We start from the raw sequence: 15,766 nt of genomic DNA, 5'->3' as shown, positions 1-15,766 counted from the left end.
CTTCTAACTTTTCGATGACATTTTTTGTGAAATCTTCAACATTCCAATCAGTCTGTTCTAGCAGTTGTGTTGCTATATTATTCAGTTTTCCATGTGCATTTCCTAGATGATCATGTTCCCATATCTCTTCCTGTAGAATGAATAATTAAAATTTTCTTACTATTAAATTCTGTTGTTTTTATTGAATGTGGTTTTAAATTGTCAAGGTCAAAATTGTTATATAATCAGGTCTTTTTACAATTAAAGTAAGGATGACCATAATGGGCAATAAAAAGAACTGCAAAATTGACAACGTAGGTCAGTTTTACACCTGAAAGGACATCTGTACCCAGAATTTAAACACAGTTTACTGTATGGTTTTCTATCCAATTATAGCAAAAATCAAGAAAATTCATTAATTTAACCTTCAATTCAAGGTGGGTCATTATAAATTTTGTCCAATTGAATCTTGTTTAAAGATTATTGTGTCCAAGACAATTTATAATCTAACAAGAGCCATGTCAACATGGCCATCCCCCGCCGAAAGTGTTTGCTCATTGGAAGAATGTATATGTAGTAGAGCAGAATAATTCAATTTTAAGATCTTTTGGTAATGAAAACTGATGGCTGAAGTGATAACACATTTGAAACCTATTTGAATACTGATGGCTGAAAATAACAAAGGGCAATAACTGAAAAATAATGCAGGGTAGGTTATCATTCTTGTGTGCTGCACCCTCCTCAGTAAAATCTATCCACCTATGAGGTTTCAAGTTGATACCTCAAATACTTTTTGAGATAAGCTCCCAACAAAATAGTATGAAAAAGAACAAAGGGCAATAACTAAAAAATTATATAGGAAAGAGTTATCATTCTTGCGCACAGCATTCCTCCTCAATAAGATATATCCACCTATGATATTTCATGTTGACATCTCATACACTTTTGAGTTATGCTCCACTCAGGTGAAAAATTAAGTATGATAAATAACAATGGACAATAACTCAAAAAAAATTATGAAAGGTAGAGTTATCATTCTTGTGCACTGCACACCTCCTGAGTGAGATTTTTGGACCTATGAAGTTCAAAGGCTTTTTGAGTTATGCTCTGGACAAAAATTAATTTTGAAAAATAACAAAGGGCAGTAACTCAAAAATTATACAGGATAGAGTTATCATTCTTGTGCACTGCACTCCTCCTCAATGAGATCCATCCACCTATGAAGTTTCAAGTTGATACCTCAAATACTTTTTGAGATAAGCTCCCAACAAAATAGTATGAAAAAGAACAAAGGGCAATAACTCAAAAATTGTATAGGGAAGAGTTATCATTCTTGCGCACAGCATTCCTCCTCAACAAGATCTATCCACCTATGACATTTCATGTTGACCTCTCAAACACTTTCTGAGTTATGCTCCACTCTGGTGAAAAATTAAGTATGAAAAATAACAAAGGGCAATAACTAAAAGATTATGAAAGGTAGAGTTATCATTCTTGTGCACTGCACACCTCCTGAGTGAGATCTATGCACCTATGAAATTTTATGTTGATATCTCAAACTCTTTTTGAGTTATGCTCTGGACAAAAAATAATTTTGAAAAATAACAAAGGGCAATAACTCAAAAATTATGCAGGGTAGAGTTATCCTTATTATGCACTGAACTCCTCTTTAATGAGATTGATCCATCCACCTATGAAGTTTCAAGTTGATACCTCAAATACTTTTTGAGATAAGCTCCCAACAAAATAGTATGAAAAAGAACAAAGGGTAATAACTCAAAAATTATATAGGAAAGAGTTATCATTCTTGCACACAGCACTCCTCCTCAGTAAGATCCACCCACCTATGACATTTTATGTTCACATCTCAAACACTCTTTGAGTTATGCTCCACTCTGATGAAAAATTAAGTATGAAAAATAACAAGGGGCAATAACTAAAACATTATGAAAAGAAGAGTTATCATTCTTGTGCACTGCACACCGTCTGAGTGAGATCTATGCACCTATGAAGTTTCATGTTGATATCTCAAAGGCTTTTTGAGTTACGCTCTGGACAACAAGAGGGCCATGATGGCCCTGAGGTCGTTCACCTGTGTATAGGCCCCTGGAGCAGGGCCAGTTTTAAACACCAGGGCTTTGATTTGAACAAACTTGGAAGACACCCATTAGGAGGTGTTTCTTGATGTTCAGTTTTTACTACACACATATAATGAAAAACAATGACCTCTGCCCTCCCCCACCACCACCTTTCTCCTCCTCCCCCCCCCCCGGCAGGGCCAATTTTTACCCAAGGGCTTTTATTTGAACAAACTTGGTAGACATACATAAGAAGATGTTTCATGCTAAACATCTAAGCTCTAGCTCATTGGGTTTTTTAAAAGAAGATTTTTTAAGTTTTTACTATACACATATAGTTAAAAACAATAACACCCCTGGGGCATGGCCAATTTTGATCCCAGGGATTTTATTTGAACAAACTTTGAAGACACTTACTAGGAGATGTTTCATGCTTAATATCTAAACTCTAGATATTTGGGTTTTTTCAAAGAAGATTTTTAAGTTTTTGCTATACACATATAAGGAAAATCAATGACCCCGGGGCAGCCAATATTAACCCCAGGGCTTTTATTTGAACAAACTTGGTAGACACCCATTAGAACATGTTTCATGCTAAATATCTAAGCTCTAGCTCTTTGAGTTCTATAAAAGAAGATTTTTTAAGTTTTTACTATATGCATATAGGAAAAATCAATGACCCCCTGGGGCGGGGCCAATTTTGACCCCAGGGCTTTTATTTGAACAAACTTGGTAGACACCCATTAGAACATGTTTCATGCTTAATATCTTAGCTCTAGCTCTTTGGGTTCTTTAAAAGAAGATTTTTTAAGTTTTTACTATATGCATATAGGGAAAATCAATGACCCCCTGGGGCGGGGCCAATTTTGACCCCAGGGCTTTTATTTGAACAAACTTGGTAGACACTCACTAGAAGATGTTTCTTGTCAAATATCTAAGCTCTAGCTTTTTCGGTTTTTTAAAAGAAGATATTTTAAGTTTTTTCTTTCGGTTGCCATGGCAACCAGAGTTCTGCATGGAATTAATTTCTTTGAACAATTTTTAAAGGTGACCACCAAAGGAACATTCCTGTGAAGTTTGGATGAAATTGGCTTAATTGTTTATGAGGAGATGTCATTTAAAGCAAAATTTTACGGACGGACGGACAGACGCCGGACGGACGCCGGACGAAAAGCGATCACAAAAGCTCACCCTGTCACTTTGTGACAGGTGAGCTAAAAATTAATTTTGAAAAATAACAAAGGGCAATAACTCAAAAATTATGCAGGGTCAAGTTATCATTCTTGTACACTGCACTCCTCCTCTATGAGGTCTATCCACCTATGAAGTTTCAAAACAGAGTATTATCTGAAGATGGAATAATTATTAAACCTGGAATACACTAAAAAATAATTTCCTGAGATTAAGTTCATCTAAGGGGGGGGGGGTTACATCAACCTAGGGGAGTTAGTTTATCTAATGTGGGGTTAGTTGATGCTTGGCATCAACTATGGGGTGTTAGTCCATGTAAAGGGGGGTTAGTTGATGCTAACCCTGTATCAACTAACCCTGTATATAGTCTAAAGGGGGTTGTAAGTTGATGCGGCGCATCAACTAACCCTAATTTCTGTGTCTGGGGTTAGTTGATGTGGCGCATCAACTAACCCTGTATTCAGTCTACAGGGGGTTAGTTGATGCATCAACTAACCCTATTTCTATGTTTCAGGGTTACTTGATGTGGCGCAGCAACTAACCCATGGTGCTTTATAAAACAGCACTGAAGAGTATTAACTGGTTAAAAATAGGCATTTTAACAAGGATTTTTGGAAAGATGGATCAACTTTACCTGATGCGCAGGAAAGAACACCTTTATAATCTTACCACTTTTCCAAAAAATGACAACAAACTGACCTCTGTCCATTTTCATAGGTTCATTTCAAGTGTTAGGTCAAAGTATTTATGATTTTTGCACTGGTAAGTTTGACAAGCTGATACCTCAAATACTTTTTGAGATATGCTCTGGACAAAAATGTCGGATGGAAGGACGGATGGACGGAAGGAGACTTTTTTCTGGTGCAGAAGTGCAGAGCAGCAGTTTCTTTGCACTGCATTTCTTATCACTAAGATCTATCATCCTATGAAGTTTCAAGTCCATAGCTTTTATAATTTATGAGAAATGGCCTGGACAAAATAAAGTATGAAAATTAACAAAGGGTGATAACTCAAAAATAAGAAATACAGAGTACTGGTTCTTGTACTTAATGAGATCTATCAGCCTATGAAGTTTCATGTCCATAGGTTTTATACTTCAGGAGAAATGACCTGAATAAAAATAAAGATTAGTATGAAAATCAACAAAGGGTTATAACTCAAAATATAAGAAATGCAGAGTACCAGTTCTTGTGCACTGCACTTCTTCTTAATGAGATCTATCATCCTATGAAGTTTAAAGTCCATAGCTTTTAAACTTTAGGAGAAATGGCCCGGACAAAAATAAAGTATGAAAATTAACAAAGGGCAATAACTCAAAAAATAAGAAATGCAGAGTACCAGTTGTTGTGCACTGCACTTTTTCTTAATGAGATCTATCATCCTATGCAGTCTCAAGTCCATGGCTTTTATACATTAGGAGAAATGGCCCAGACAAAAATACAGTATGAAAATTAAAACAAGAGGGCCATGATGGCCCTGAGGTCGCTCACCTGTATATAGGCCGCCCCAACCCCCAGGGCTTTTATTTGCACAAACTTGGTAGACACCCATAAGAAAATGTTTCATGCTAAACATCTAAGCTCTAGCTCATTGGGCTATTTAAAAGAAGATTTTTTTAAAGTTTTTACTATACACATATAGTTAAAAACAATGACACGCCTGGGGCCGGGCCAGTTATGACCCCAGGGTTTTTATTTGAACAAACTTTGTAGACACTTACTAGAATATGTTTCATGCTTAATATCTAAACTCTAGCTATTTGGGTTTTTTCAAAGAAGATTTTAAGTTTTTGCTATACACATATAAGGAAAATCAATGACCCCGGGGCAGGGCCAATTTTGACCCCAGGTCTTTTATTTGAACAAACTTTGTAGACACTCACTAAAAGATGTTTCATGCTTAATATCTTAACTCTAGCTATTTGAGTTCTTTAAAAGAAGATTTTTAAGTTTTTACTATATGCATATATAGGGAAAAATCAATGACCCCCCCGGGCGGGGTCAATTTTGACCCCAGGGCTTTTATTTGAACAAATTTGGTAGACACTTATTAGAACATGTTTCATGCTAAATATCTTAGCTCTAACTCTTTTGGTTCTTTAAAAGAAGATTTTTTAAGTTTTTACTATATGCATATAGGGAAAATCAATGACCCCCTGGGGCGGGGCCAATTTTGACCCCAGGGCTTTTCTTTGAACAAACTTGATAGACACCTATTAGAACATGTTTGATGCTCAATATCTTAGCCATAGCTCTTTAAGTTCTTTAAAAGAAGATTTTTTAAGTTTTCACTATATGCATATAGGGAAAATCAATGACCCCCCGGGGCGGGGCCAATTTTGACCCCAGGGCTTTTATTTGAACAAACTTGGTAGACACTCACTAGAACATGTTTCATGCCAAATATCTAAGCTCTAGCTCTTATGGTTTTTTAAAAGAAGATATTTAAAGTTTTTTCTTTCGGTTGCCATGGCAACCAGAGTTCTGCATGGAATTAAATTCTTTGAACAATTTTTAAAGGTGACCACCAAAGGAACATTCCTGTGAAGTTTGGATGAAATTGGCCTTGTGGTTTATGAGGAGATGTCATTTAAAGTAAAAGTTTACGGACGACGGACGGACGACGGACGGACGCCGGACGAAAAGCGATCACAAAAGCTCACCCTGTCACTTTGTGACAGGTGAGCTAAAAAGGGCAATAACCCAAAAATTAGGAAGTGCAGAGTACCGGTTCTTGTGCACTGCACTTCTTCTTAATGAGATCTATCATCCTATGAAGTTTCAAGTTCATAGCTTTTATATTTGAAGAGAAATGGCCCGGAGAAAATTAAAGTATGAAAATTAACAAAGGGCAATAACTCAAAAATTAGGAAGTGCAGAGTACCGGTTCTTGTGCACTGCACTTCTTCTTAATGAGATCTATCATCCTATGAAGTTTCAAGTCCATAGCTTTTATATTTGAAAAAAATTGGCCCGGAGAAAATTAAAGTATGAAAATTAACAAAGGGCAATAACTCAAAAATTAAGAAGTGCAGAGTACCGGTCCTTGTTCACTGCACTTCTGGTTATTAAAAGAAGCATGCATACCAAGTTTGAAGTCAATGAGACTTATAGTGACTGAGTTATGCTCCGGACAAGATTTAGGGGATGCCGACACCGAGGCTGACAAAAGTAGCCCCTATTTGTCACCTTTAAAAGGCGACACAAAAACCAACACATTTATCTGATGGCAATCATTACAGCAAAAATGAGGTCAACAACACTATGACTGTAGCATCTCCTCTTTTTCTTGTATAAAGTCAAACTAAAATTCATATCATGATCTACAAGTGAGACCTTAACTCATCATCCATAAATAACAAAATTATGGATCAGACAATGTCCAGATGAAAGGACAGACTGACAGATAGAATATACAAAATCTATGTGCCTTCCCATTTTCGGGGTAATAAAAACATTTATAGACATAGAATACAAGAAGTTTTATAATGCAAGTGAATGTATGCCCTTTTTATAACAATTAAAGAACAAGATTGCATTTGAGAAAAATGCTATGCCACCGCATTAATACAACACTAAATAGTAGTGTAGGAACAGATTTTTTTTGTTTCTATACAATTTTGAAGATTGTCATAATGCATAGATCCCTGACCTATCTAATTCTTAATATCAGATTAGTGGTTAAATCTGTTGTTAACTCAATAAAAGATCAGAGTAGGAATATATCAATGCACTGGAGTCTAGTGAATTAGGTGGTGAAGGTCATATTTCACACAGGCTAAATTTCATGACTACATTAAATGCCACACAGTAAGACACTTTGTCAAAATCTAGGTCAGTTCAATTTTACAACTAAAACTGTGCACATGGTCAAAATTGTCCCCTTGGGCAAGGCAAAATTTTGGACCCAAGGATTTAATTCAAAACAATCTTGATACAGTCCACCAAACAACATTTCAAGTTGTAGCTTTCTCCCATTCAGAAAACATTTGTTTTATTTTCTGTTTTTACTATGTGTACATAATGAGAATCACTGCCCCGGGGCAGGGCCAATTTTGACACCAGGGGAAAAATTTGAACAACTTTGGTAGAGCACCTATAGATGATATTATATAGCTAACATCAAAGCTCTATGCCTTGTACCTTTAGACAAAAATATTTTTTTACTATATGTACATAATGAAAATCAATGACCCCTGGGGCGGGACCAATTTTGACCCCAGGGCTATAATTTAAACAATCTTTGTAAAGGTTCACTTCACAAAGTCTCATGCCATATATTTAACCTCTAGCCTTTGTCAATTCAGAGAAGAAGATTTTTCAATTCAGAGAAGAAGATTTTTCAAGTTTTTACTTTATACATATAAGGAAAACTATCGCCTCTGGGGCAGGGCAATTTTAACACTAGGGGCATAATTAAAACAACTTTAGTAGAGGACCTATAGATGATATTATATACCAAATATCAAAGCTCTAAGCCTTGTACCTTCAGACAAGAAGATTTTTTACTATATGTTCATAGTGAAAATCAATGACCCCTGTGGGGGGGCCAGGCCAATTTTGACCCCAGGGCTATAATCTTGCTAGGGGTTCACTACATAATGTTTCATGAAAAATATCTAACTCTAGCCTTTGTAAATTTAGAGAAGATGATTTTTTTAAGTTTTTACAAAATACATATAAGGAAAACCTATGGCCCCCGGGGTAGGGCTAATTTTCACACTAGAAGCAAAATTTGAACAACTTTGGTAGAGTACCTATAGATGATATCATTTAACAAATATTAAAGCTCTAGGCCTTGTACCTTCAGACAATAAGATTTTTTTGATTTTTTACTATATGTTTATAAAATTATTGAAAATTAATGACCCCCGGGGCGGGGGCAATTTTCACCCCAGGGCTATAATTTGAACAATCTTGCTAGAATTCACTTCACAATGTTTCATGCAAAATATCTAACCTCTAGCATTTGTCAATTACTAGAAGATTTATTTTAAAGTTTTTACTATATACATATAAGGAAAACCAATGACCCCCAGGGCGGGGCCGATTTTGACCCCAGGGCTATAATTTGAACAATTTGGGTAGAGGTCTACCAGACAATGCCTTATGCAAAATATCTAAGCTCTAGGCCGTTTTGGTCTTTACAAGAAGGATTTTAAGTTTTTACTGTATATACATATAGTGAAAATCAATGACCCCCGGGACAGGGCCGATTTTGACCCCAGGGCTATAATTTGAACAATTTTGGTAGAGGTCTACCAGACAATGCCTTATGCAAAATATGTTAGCTCTAGGCCTTTTGGGTCTTTACAGAAGGTATTTTATGTTTTTACTATATGTATATATAGTGAAATTAATGACCCCCGGGGCGGGGCCGATTTTGACCCCAGGGCTATAATTTGAACAATCTTGGTAGAGGTCTATCAGACAATGCCTAATGCAAAATATCTAAGCTCTAGGCCTTTTTGATCTTTACAAGAAGATTTTTAAAATTTATTCTTATAATTCCTTTTGGTTGCCATGGCAACCAGATTTCTGCATGGAATGAAATTCTTTGGACAACTTTGGAAGCCCTTCACCCAAGGATCAATCCTGCCAAGTTTGGTTGAAATTGGACTAGTGGTTTTTCACAAGAAGATTTTTTAAGTTCACTATATAATCTATATAACACACACACACACACAAACAAACAAACACACACACACACATACACACACAAGTGAATCGCTATATGCCACCACATCGCAGATGCTGCGGTGGCATAAAAAATACTTTATTTAAAGATATTTGTAAAATCACATATTTAGTCAATTCATTACATGCTACTTTTCAAGTTCGTTACAATTATTTAACAAAAGGGCTATGATGGCCCTGAAATAGCTCACTGTATACAAGACCTCTCCATGACATGGAACAAGAAATATTGTAAACTATAAACAAAATCTAAATCTTAAACTGATATCACAATCTGAAATATTGCATGTATAAAATTATTACTGTTTGCTATTGCTAAGGCGAAACAACAGTTCCACATGACGTGTACATAATTATGATGAAAATAAATGACACCCAGGGGCAGGGCCAGTTTTGCCCCAAGGTTTTTAATTGAAAAAACTTGGTAGACACTCACAAGAAGATGTTTCATGCTAAATATCTAAGCTCTAGCTATTTGTTTTTTTAAAGTAGATTTTTTAAAGTTTTTACTTTATACACATAAGGAAAATCAATGACATCCCGGGGTGGGGCCAATTTTGACCACAGGGCTTTTATTTGAACAAACTTGGTAGACACACACAAGAAGATATTTCATGATAAATATCTAAGCTTAGCTCTTTGGGTTTTATTTTAAAGATTTTTTTTTACATTTTTTACTATATACATACAAGGAAAATCAATGACAACACGGGTCGGGCCAATTTTGACCTAAGGGCTATTATTTGAACAGACATGGTGTACACACACACGAGAAGATGTTTCATGCTAAATATCTAAGCTCTAGCTCTTTGGGTTTTTAAGATGTTTTTTTTGTTTATACTACATACATATAATGAAAATCAATGATGCCCTGGGGTGGGTCAAATTTTGACCCCTGGGCTTTTATTTGAACAAACTTGGTAGACACACCCTAGAAGATATTTCATGCTTAGTATCTAAGCTCTAGTTATTTAGGTTTTTTAAAAGATGATTATTTAAAGATTTTTCTACATACATATAAGGAAAATCAAAGACCCCTAGGGTGGGGCCCATTTTGACCCCAGAGCTTTTATTTAAACAAACTTGGTAGACACTGACTAGACAATGATTCATGCCAAATATTTAAGCTCTAGATCTTTAGTTTTTTTTTAAAGAAGATTTTTTAAGTTTTTTCTTTCGGTTGCCATGGCAACCAGAGTTCTACATTGAATTAAATTCTTTGAACAATATCTAAAGTTGACTAGTCACTACCAAAGGAACATTCCAGTGAAGTTTGGATGGAATTGCCCTGGTGGTTTATGAGGAGATGTCGTTTAAAGTAAAAGTTTACAGACAGACGGAGGATGGACGGATGACGACGTACAAAAAGCGATCACAAAAACTCACCATGTCACCTTGTGACAGGTGGGCTACAAAAAAAGTTACAATAGAGATATTTTTTGCAAGATATGAGATTTTTCTTACAATCACATTATCTGTGACTTTTTTGGCTGTCATTTTCTTCAAGTGTGTTGTTCCATCGCCTTCTGGTCCAAATTTGGCAATCATTTCTCTCACAACTGTTCATTTAAAAAGTAAAAAAGGCTTAATTACAAACATTTAACACTTCTTTAAAGAAGAGTTACATGGCAAAAAGTTAATGCAGCAACTTTTGTTTTTTCCAACAAAAACAAATTGGTCATGTATGACAAGCAATTATCATTGTATGGCAAGCAATATAAAAGTCCCCTTCTGGTTAGAACCCAAGATATACTCGTAAGGGCCTGGGAACAGTGAGTGACATGATGGCCATTCAATTATGCAATTTTGGAATAAATTAATAAGAGCCGGTTGAACCGGGTGATGCTCTGCGAATAGGTTTTGGACACATGAAGGTATACCTCTTGTCGTGTCAGAGTTATGTCACAGACAAAATTCAAAAAGAAAAACAACCAAAATGTTGCGCATGACACGTCGTCTCAATATGGTGATCATTTCTGTGAAATTATTGTAAAATGTGACTTCAAATAACGAAGTTATGAGCCGGACACGATTTTGCTGCAAGGTCATGCTGTGATATTGACCTTCAAGGTAGCGACCCAAATGCTGCGTGTGACACGTCGTCTCAATATGGTGATCATTTTTGTGAAATAGTTATAAAATCCAACTTCAAATAACAAAGTTATGGGCCAGACACGAATTTGGCACGTAAGGACGGACTAAATACTTACGAATTGGTATTTATGTGACTTTTCCTTTGATCTTTTTAGTCATTTTTAGTCACACAAGGTTTAAAAAAAGACACACAAGTAAAAACGGAATGAAAAAGATCAAAGAGAATTTACTGTTACCCATTGTTCTCCAAGTCACACAAGTACCTCTAGGTTTGCACAGACGGACGGACAACCCGGCGACTATAATTATGCTCCCCCGAAATTTTTCGGGGAGCATAAAAAATAGATTTAAAAACTAAATGTCATATCTTGACATAAAAAAACAAGAGGGCCATGATGGCCCTGAGTCGCTCACTTGAAACAACTGCTTTTCAGTGTTGGAATGTCAATATATTCTTATATTAAATTTGAGCATAGAACATGTTTAAACAATAATTTGAAGATATGCTATGACCTGGGGCATTTAAGCTTTAGCTTTAACGGGGTAATCAAATTAATATGAGCAAACTTGATAAAGACTACCTAAGAATGCTACAAAGTTTGGTGATCATCTATCAATTATTTCAATAGAAAATGATGTTCGAAGGTTTTTTTTTCTATTTTAAGCTTTAGTAACCCTTAAAAGGGGCTAATCAAATTAATATAAGCAAACTTGATAAAAGAGTACCCAAGAATTCTACAGACAAAGTTTGGTGATCATCCATCAATTGGTTCTGAAGTAGAAGATGTTTAAATGTTTTTCTATTTTTAGCTTTAGCGGCCCCTAAAAGGGGTCTATCAAATTAATGTGAGCAAAATTGATAAAAATTTACCCAAAAATGCTACAGACAAAGTTTGGTGATCATCCATTAATTAGTTCTGTAAGAGAAGATGTTTAAACGTATTTCTATTTTTAATTTTAGCGGCCCCTAAAAGGGGCTAATCCAATTAATTTGAGCAAACTTGATAAAAGACTAGCCAATAATGCTACAGACAAAGTTTGGTGATCATCCATCAATTGGTTCTGAAGTAGAAGATGTTTAAAGTTTTTTTTTTTTATTTTTAGCTTTAGAGGCCCCTACAAGGGGGCCAATCAAATTTATGTGAGCAAACTTGATAAAAGATTACCCAAAAATGCTACAGAGAAAGTTTGGTAATCATTCATCAATTAGTTCTGTAGCAATAGACGTTTAAATGTATATCTGTGTTTAATTTTAGCGGCCCCTAAAAGTGGCCAATCAAAATAATATGAGCAAACTTGATAAAAGTCTACCCAACAATTCTACTGACAAAGTCTGGTGATCATCTATCCATTAGTTGTGCAGAAAAAGACATTTAAAGGTATTTCTATTTTTTCATCTTAAGCGGCCCCAATTAGTTCTGAAGAAGAAGATATCTTAAGATTTTTCTACTTTTAGCTATAGAGACCCATAAAAGGGGCTAATCAAATTAATATGGGCTTTCTTGATATAAGACTACCCAAGAATGCTACAGACAAAGTTTAGTGATCATCCATCAATTAGTTCTGCAGAAATAGACATTTAAAGGTATTTCTATTTTTAGCTTTTGCGGCCTTTAAAAGGGGCCAATCAAAATAATATTAGCAAACTTGATAAAAAGCTACCCAAGAATGCTACAGACAAAGTTTGGTGATCATCCATCAATTAGTTCTCTAGATATAGGCATTTAACTATATTTCTTTTTTTAGCTTTAGAGGCCCCTAAAAGGGGCCAATCAAAATAATATGAGCAAACTTGATAAAAGACTACCTAAGAATGCTACAGACAAAGTTTCATGATCATCCATCAATTAGTTCTGTAGAAATAGACCTTTAAAGGATTTTCTATTTTTAGCCCTAGAGACCCCTAAAAGGGGCTAATCAAATTAATATGAGCAAACTTGATAAAAGACTACACAAGAATGCTACAGACAAAAATTGGTGATCATCCATCAATTTGTTCTGTAGAAGATGTTTAAAGGTTTTTCTATTTTTAGCTCTGCTGACCCCTAAAAGGGGCCAATTGGAATGACATGAGCAAATTCCAGTGTGGACTGTCGCAAGGATGCTACAGACCAAATTTTGAAGTAAATCTGCTTTTAGTAGTTAAGAGAAGAAGACGATTGTTGACGCATGACCGACAGACCCCGGAGCATCCCCCTCTGATACTAATAGCTCACCCTGAGCCTTCGGCTCTGGTTTAGCTAACAAAATATTGTAATGTTTAAAATTCAATTTTAAATTTCTAAGGTTTTAAGCTAACTTTGGTTAGCGGTCACTGAAATTTTCTAACCGGTTTTAGGCTAAAAGCAAGATTGCAATTTTTGAAAAATGCTATTGCCATCGCATTAATACAGTGTAGGAACAGATTGTTTTTTTGTTTCTATACAATTGAAGATTGTCATAATGCATAGATCCCTGACCTATCTTAATTCTTATTATCAGATTAGTGGTTAAATCTATTGTTAACTCGATAAAAGATCAGAGTAGGAATATATCAATGCATTTGAGTTAAGTGAAATTAATATTGGAGGTGAAGGTCATATTTCACACAGCCTAAATTTCATGACTACATCAAAGGACAACACAGAAAAACACTTTGTCAAAATCTAGGTCAGCTGATATCAAAGTTCACTTTACATCTTTATCTGTGCACATGGTTCAAATTTCATAGCTGTACATCAAAGGACAAGATAGAAGGTCACATCATCAAAATCTAGGTCACCTGATATCTAAGTTCAATTTTACAACTAAAACTGTGCACATGGTCAAAATTTCATTGCTCTACATCAAAGGACAAAAAAGTAGGTCACTGTCCCCTTGGGCAAGGCAAAATTTTGACCCAAGGGTTTAATTAAAAACAATCTTGATACTGGTCCACCAAACAACATTTCAAGTCAAATATCTAAGCTGTAGCTTTCTCCCATTCAGAAAACATTTGTTTTATTTTCTGTTTAACTATGTGTACATAATGAGAATCACTGCCCCTGGGCAGGGCCAATTTTGACACCAGGGGAAAAATTTGAACAACTTTGGTAGAGGACAGATATAGATGATATTATATAGCAAACATCAAAGCTCTATGCCTTGTACCTTCAAACAAAAATATTTTTTTATTTTTTTAGTATATGTACATAATGAAAATCAATGACCCCCGGGTCGGGACCAATTTTGACCCCCTGGGCTATAATTTGAACAATCTTGGTAAGGGTACACTTCTCAAAGTCTCATGCCATATATTTAACTTCTAGCCATTGTCAATTCATAGAAGAAGATTTTTCAAGTTTTTACTTTACACATATAAGGAAAACTATTGCCTCTAGGGCAGGGCAATTTTAACACTAGGGGCATAATTAAAACAACTTTAGTAGAGGACCTATAGATGATATTATATACCAAATATCAAAGCTCTAAGCCTTGTACCTTCAGACAAGAAGATTTTTATTTTTTTACTATATATGTACATAGTGAAAATCAATGACCCCTGGGGGTGGGGCCAATTTTGTCCCCAGGGCTATAATTTGTACAATCTTGCTAGAGGTTCACTACACAATGTTTCATGCAAAATATCTTAACTCTAGCCTTTGTAAATTTAGAGAAGATGATTTTTTAAGTTTTTTACTATACACATATAAGGAAAATCTTAGGCCCCTTTTGACACTAAAGGCAAAATTTGAACAACTTTGGTAGAGTACCTATAGATGATATCATTTAACAAATATTAAAGCTCTAAGCCTTGTACCTTCAGACAATAAGATTTTTTTATTTTTTACTTTATTTATATATTTAAAATCAATGACCCACTGGGCTGGGGCAATTTTGTCCTCAGGGCTATAATTTGAACAATCTGGGTAGAGGTCTACCAGACAATGCCTTATGCAAAATATCTAAGCTCAAGGCCTTTTGGGTCTTTACAAGAAGGTATTTTAAGTTTTTACTATATGTAAATATAGTGAAAATCAATGACCCCCGGGGCGGGGCCGATTTTGACCCCAGGGCTGTAATTTGAACAATCTTGGTAGAGGTCTACCAGACAATGCCTTATGCAAAATATCTAAGCTCTAGGCCTTTTGGGTCTTTACAAAAAGATTTTTTAAATTTATTCTTATAATTCCTTTTAGTTGCCATAGCAACCAGATTTCAGCATGGAATGAAATTCTTTGAACAACTTTGGAAGCTGTTCGCCCAAGGATCAATCCTGCCAAGTTTGGTTGAATTTGGACTTGTGGTTTTTCACAAGATTTTTAAATTCACTATATAATCTATAGAACACACACACACACACACACACACACACACACACACACACACACACACACACACACACACACACACAAACAAACACACACACAGGTGAATTGCTATATGCCAAAACGACCAAACCCATTAAAATATGACACCCCTTATATGCAAAACTTAGGCTAAATATGTGTCTGTCAAGTTATAATCATATACTTACTGACAGCAAAACTGTAATAATCCCAGCTCTCGTTTGCACTTGATTCTCCAAATTTAGGATGTAAGTAAAATAAACTTCCACCAGTTTTACTTGATTTATCATCTTTTTCTCTTGCTAACCCAAAGTCAATAAGGCGGGCATTAAACATATCATCCAACACAATATTTTTAGAGGCTATATCTTTGTGAAGAATTACAGTTCTGAAACACAACACTGACATGTTACAAGAGAGG

The 15,766-nt window shown here is 35.4% G+C and overlaps 1 protein-coding gene across 3 annotated transcripts in view; it reads right to left on the bottom strand.

Moving 5' to 3' along the window:
- LOC132728581 (uncharacterized) overlaps positions 1 to 15,766 on the bottom strand; it is a 67,298-nt gene that overhangs the window by 9,831 nt on the left and 41,701 nt on the right. For all 3 annotated transcript variants that reach the window (XM_060714241.1, XM_060714242.1, XM_060714240.1), the window contains 3 exons: positions 15,534 to 15,733; positions 10,409 to 10,503; positions 2 to 130 (listed from right to left, as the gene is read on the bottom strand). In XM_060714241.1, coding sequence (XP_060570224.1) covers positions 2 to 130; positions 10,409 to 10,503; positions 15,534 to 15,733 — 424 coding nt within the window. The remainder of the gene's footprint in view (position 1; positions 131 to 10,408; positions 10,504 to 15,533; positions 15,734 to 15,766) is intronic.

Source organism: Ruditapes philippinarum, unplaced genomic scaffold (assembly GCF_026571515.1).
Source record: "Ruditapes philippinarum isolate M1 unplaced genomic scaffold, ASM2657151v2 ctg3867_1_1_1_1, whole genome shotgun sequence".
NCBI classification, from domain to species: Eukaryota; Metazoa; Mollusca; class Bivalvia; order Venerida; family Veneridae; genus Ruditapes; species Ruditapes philippinarum.
This window is presented reverse-complemented; position numbering and strand designations above follow the sequence as displayed.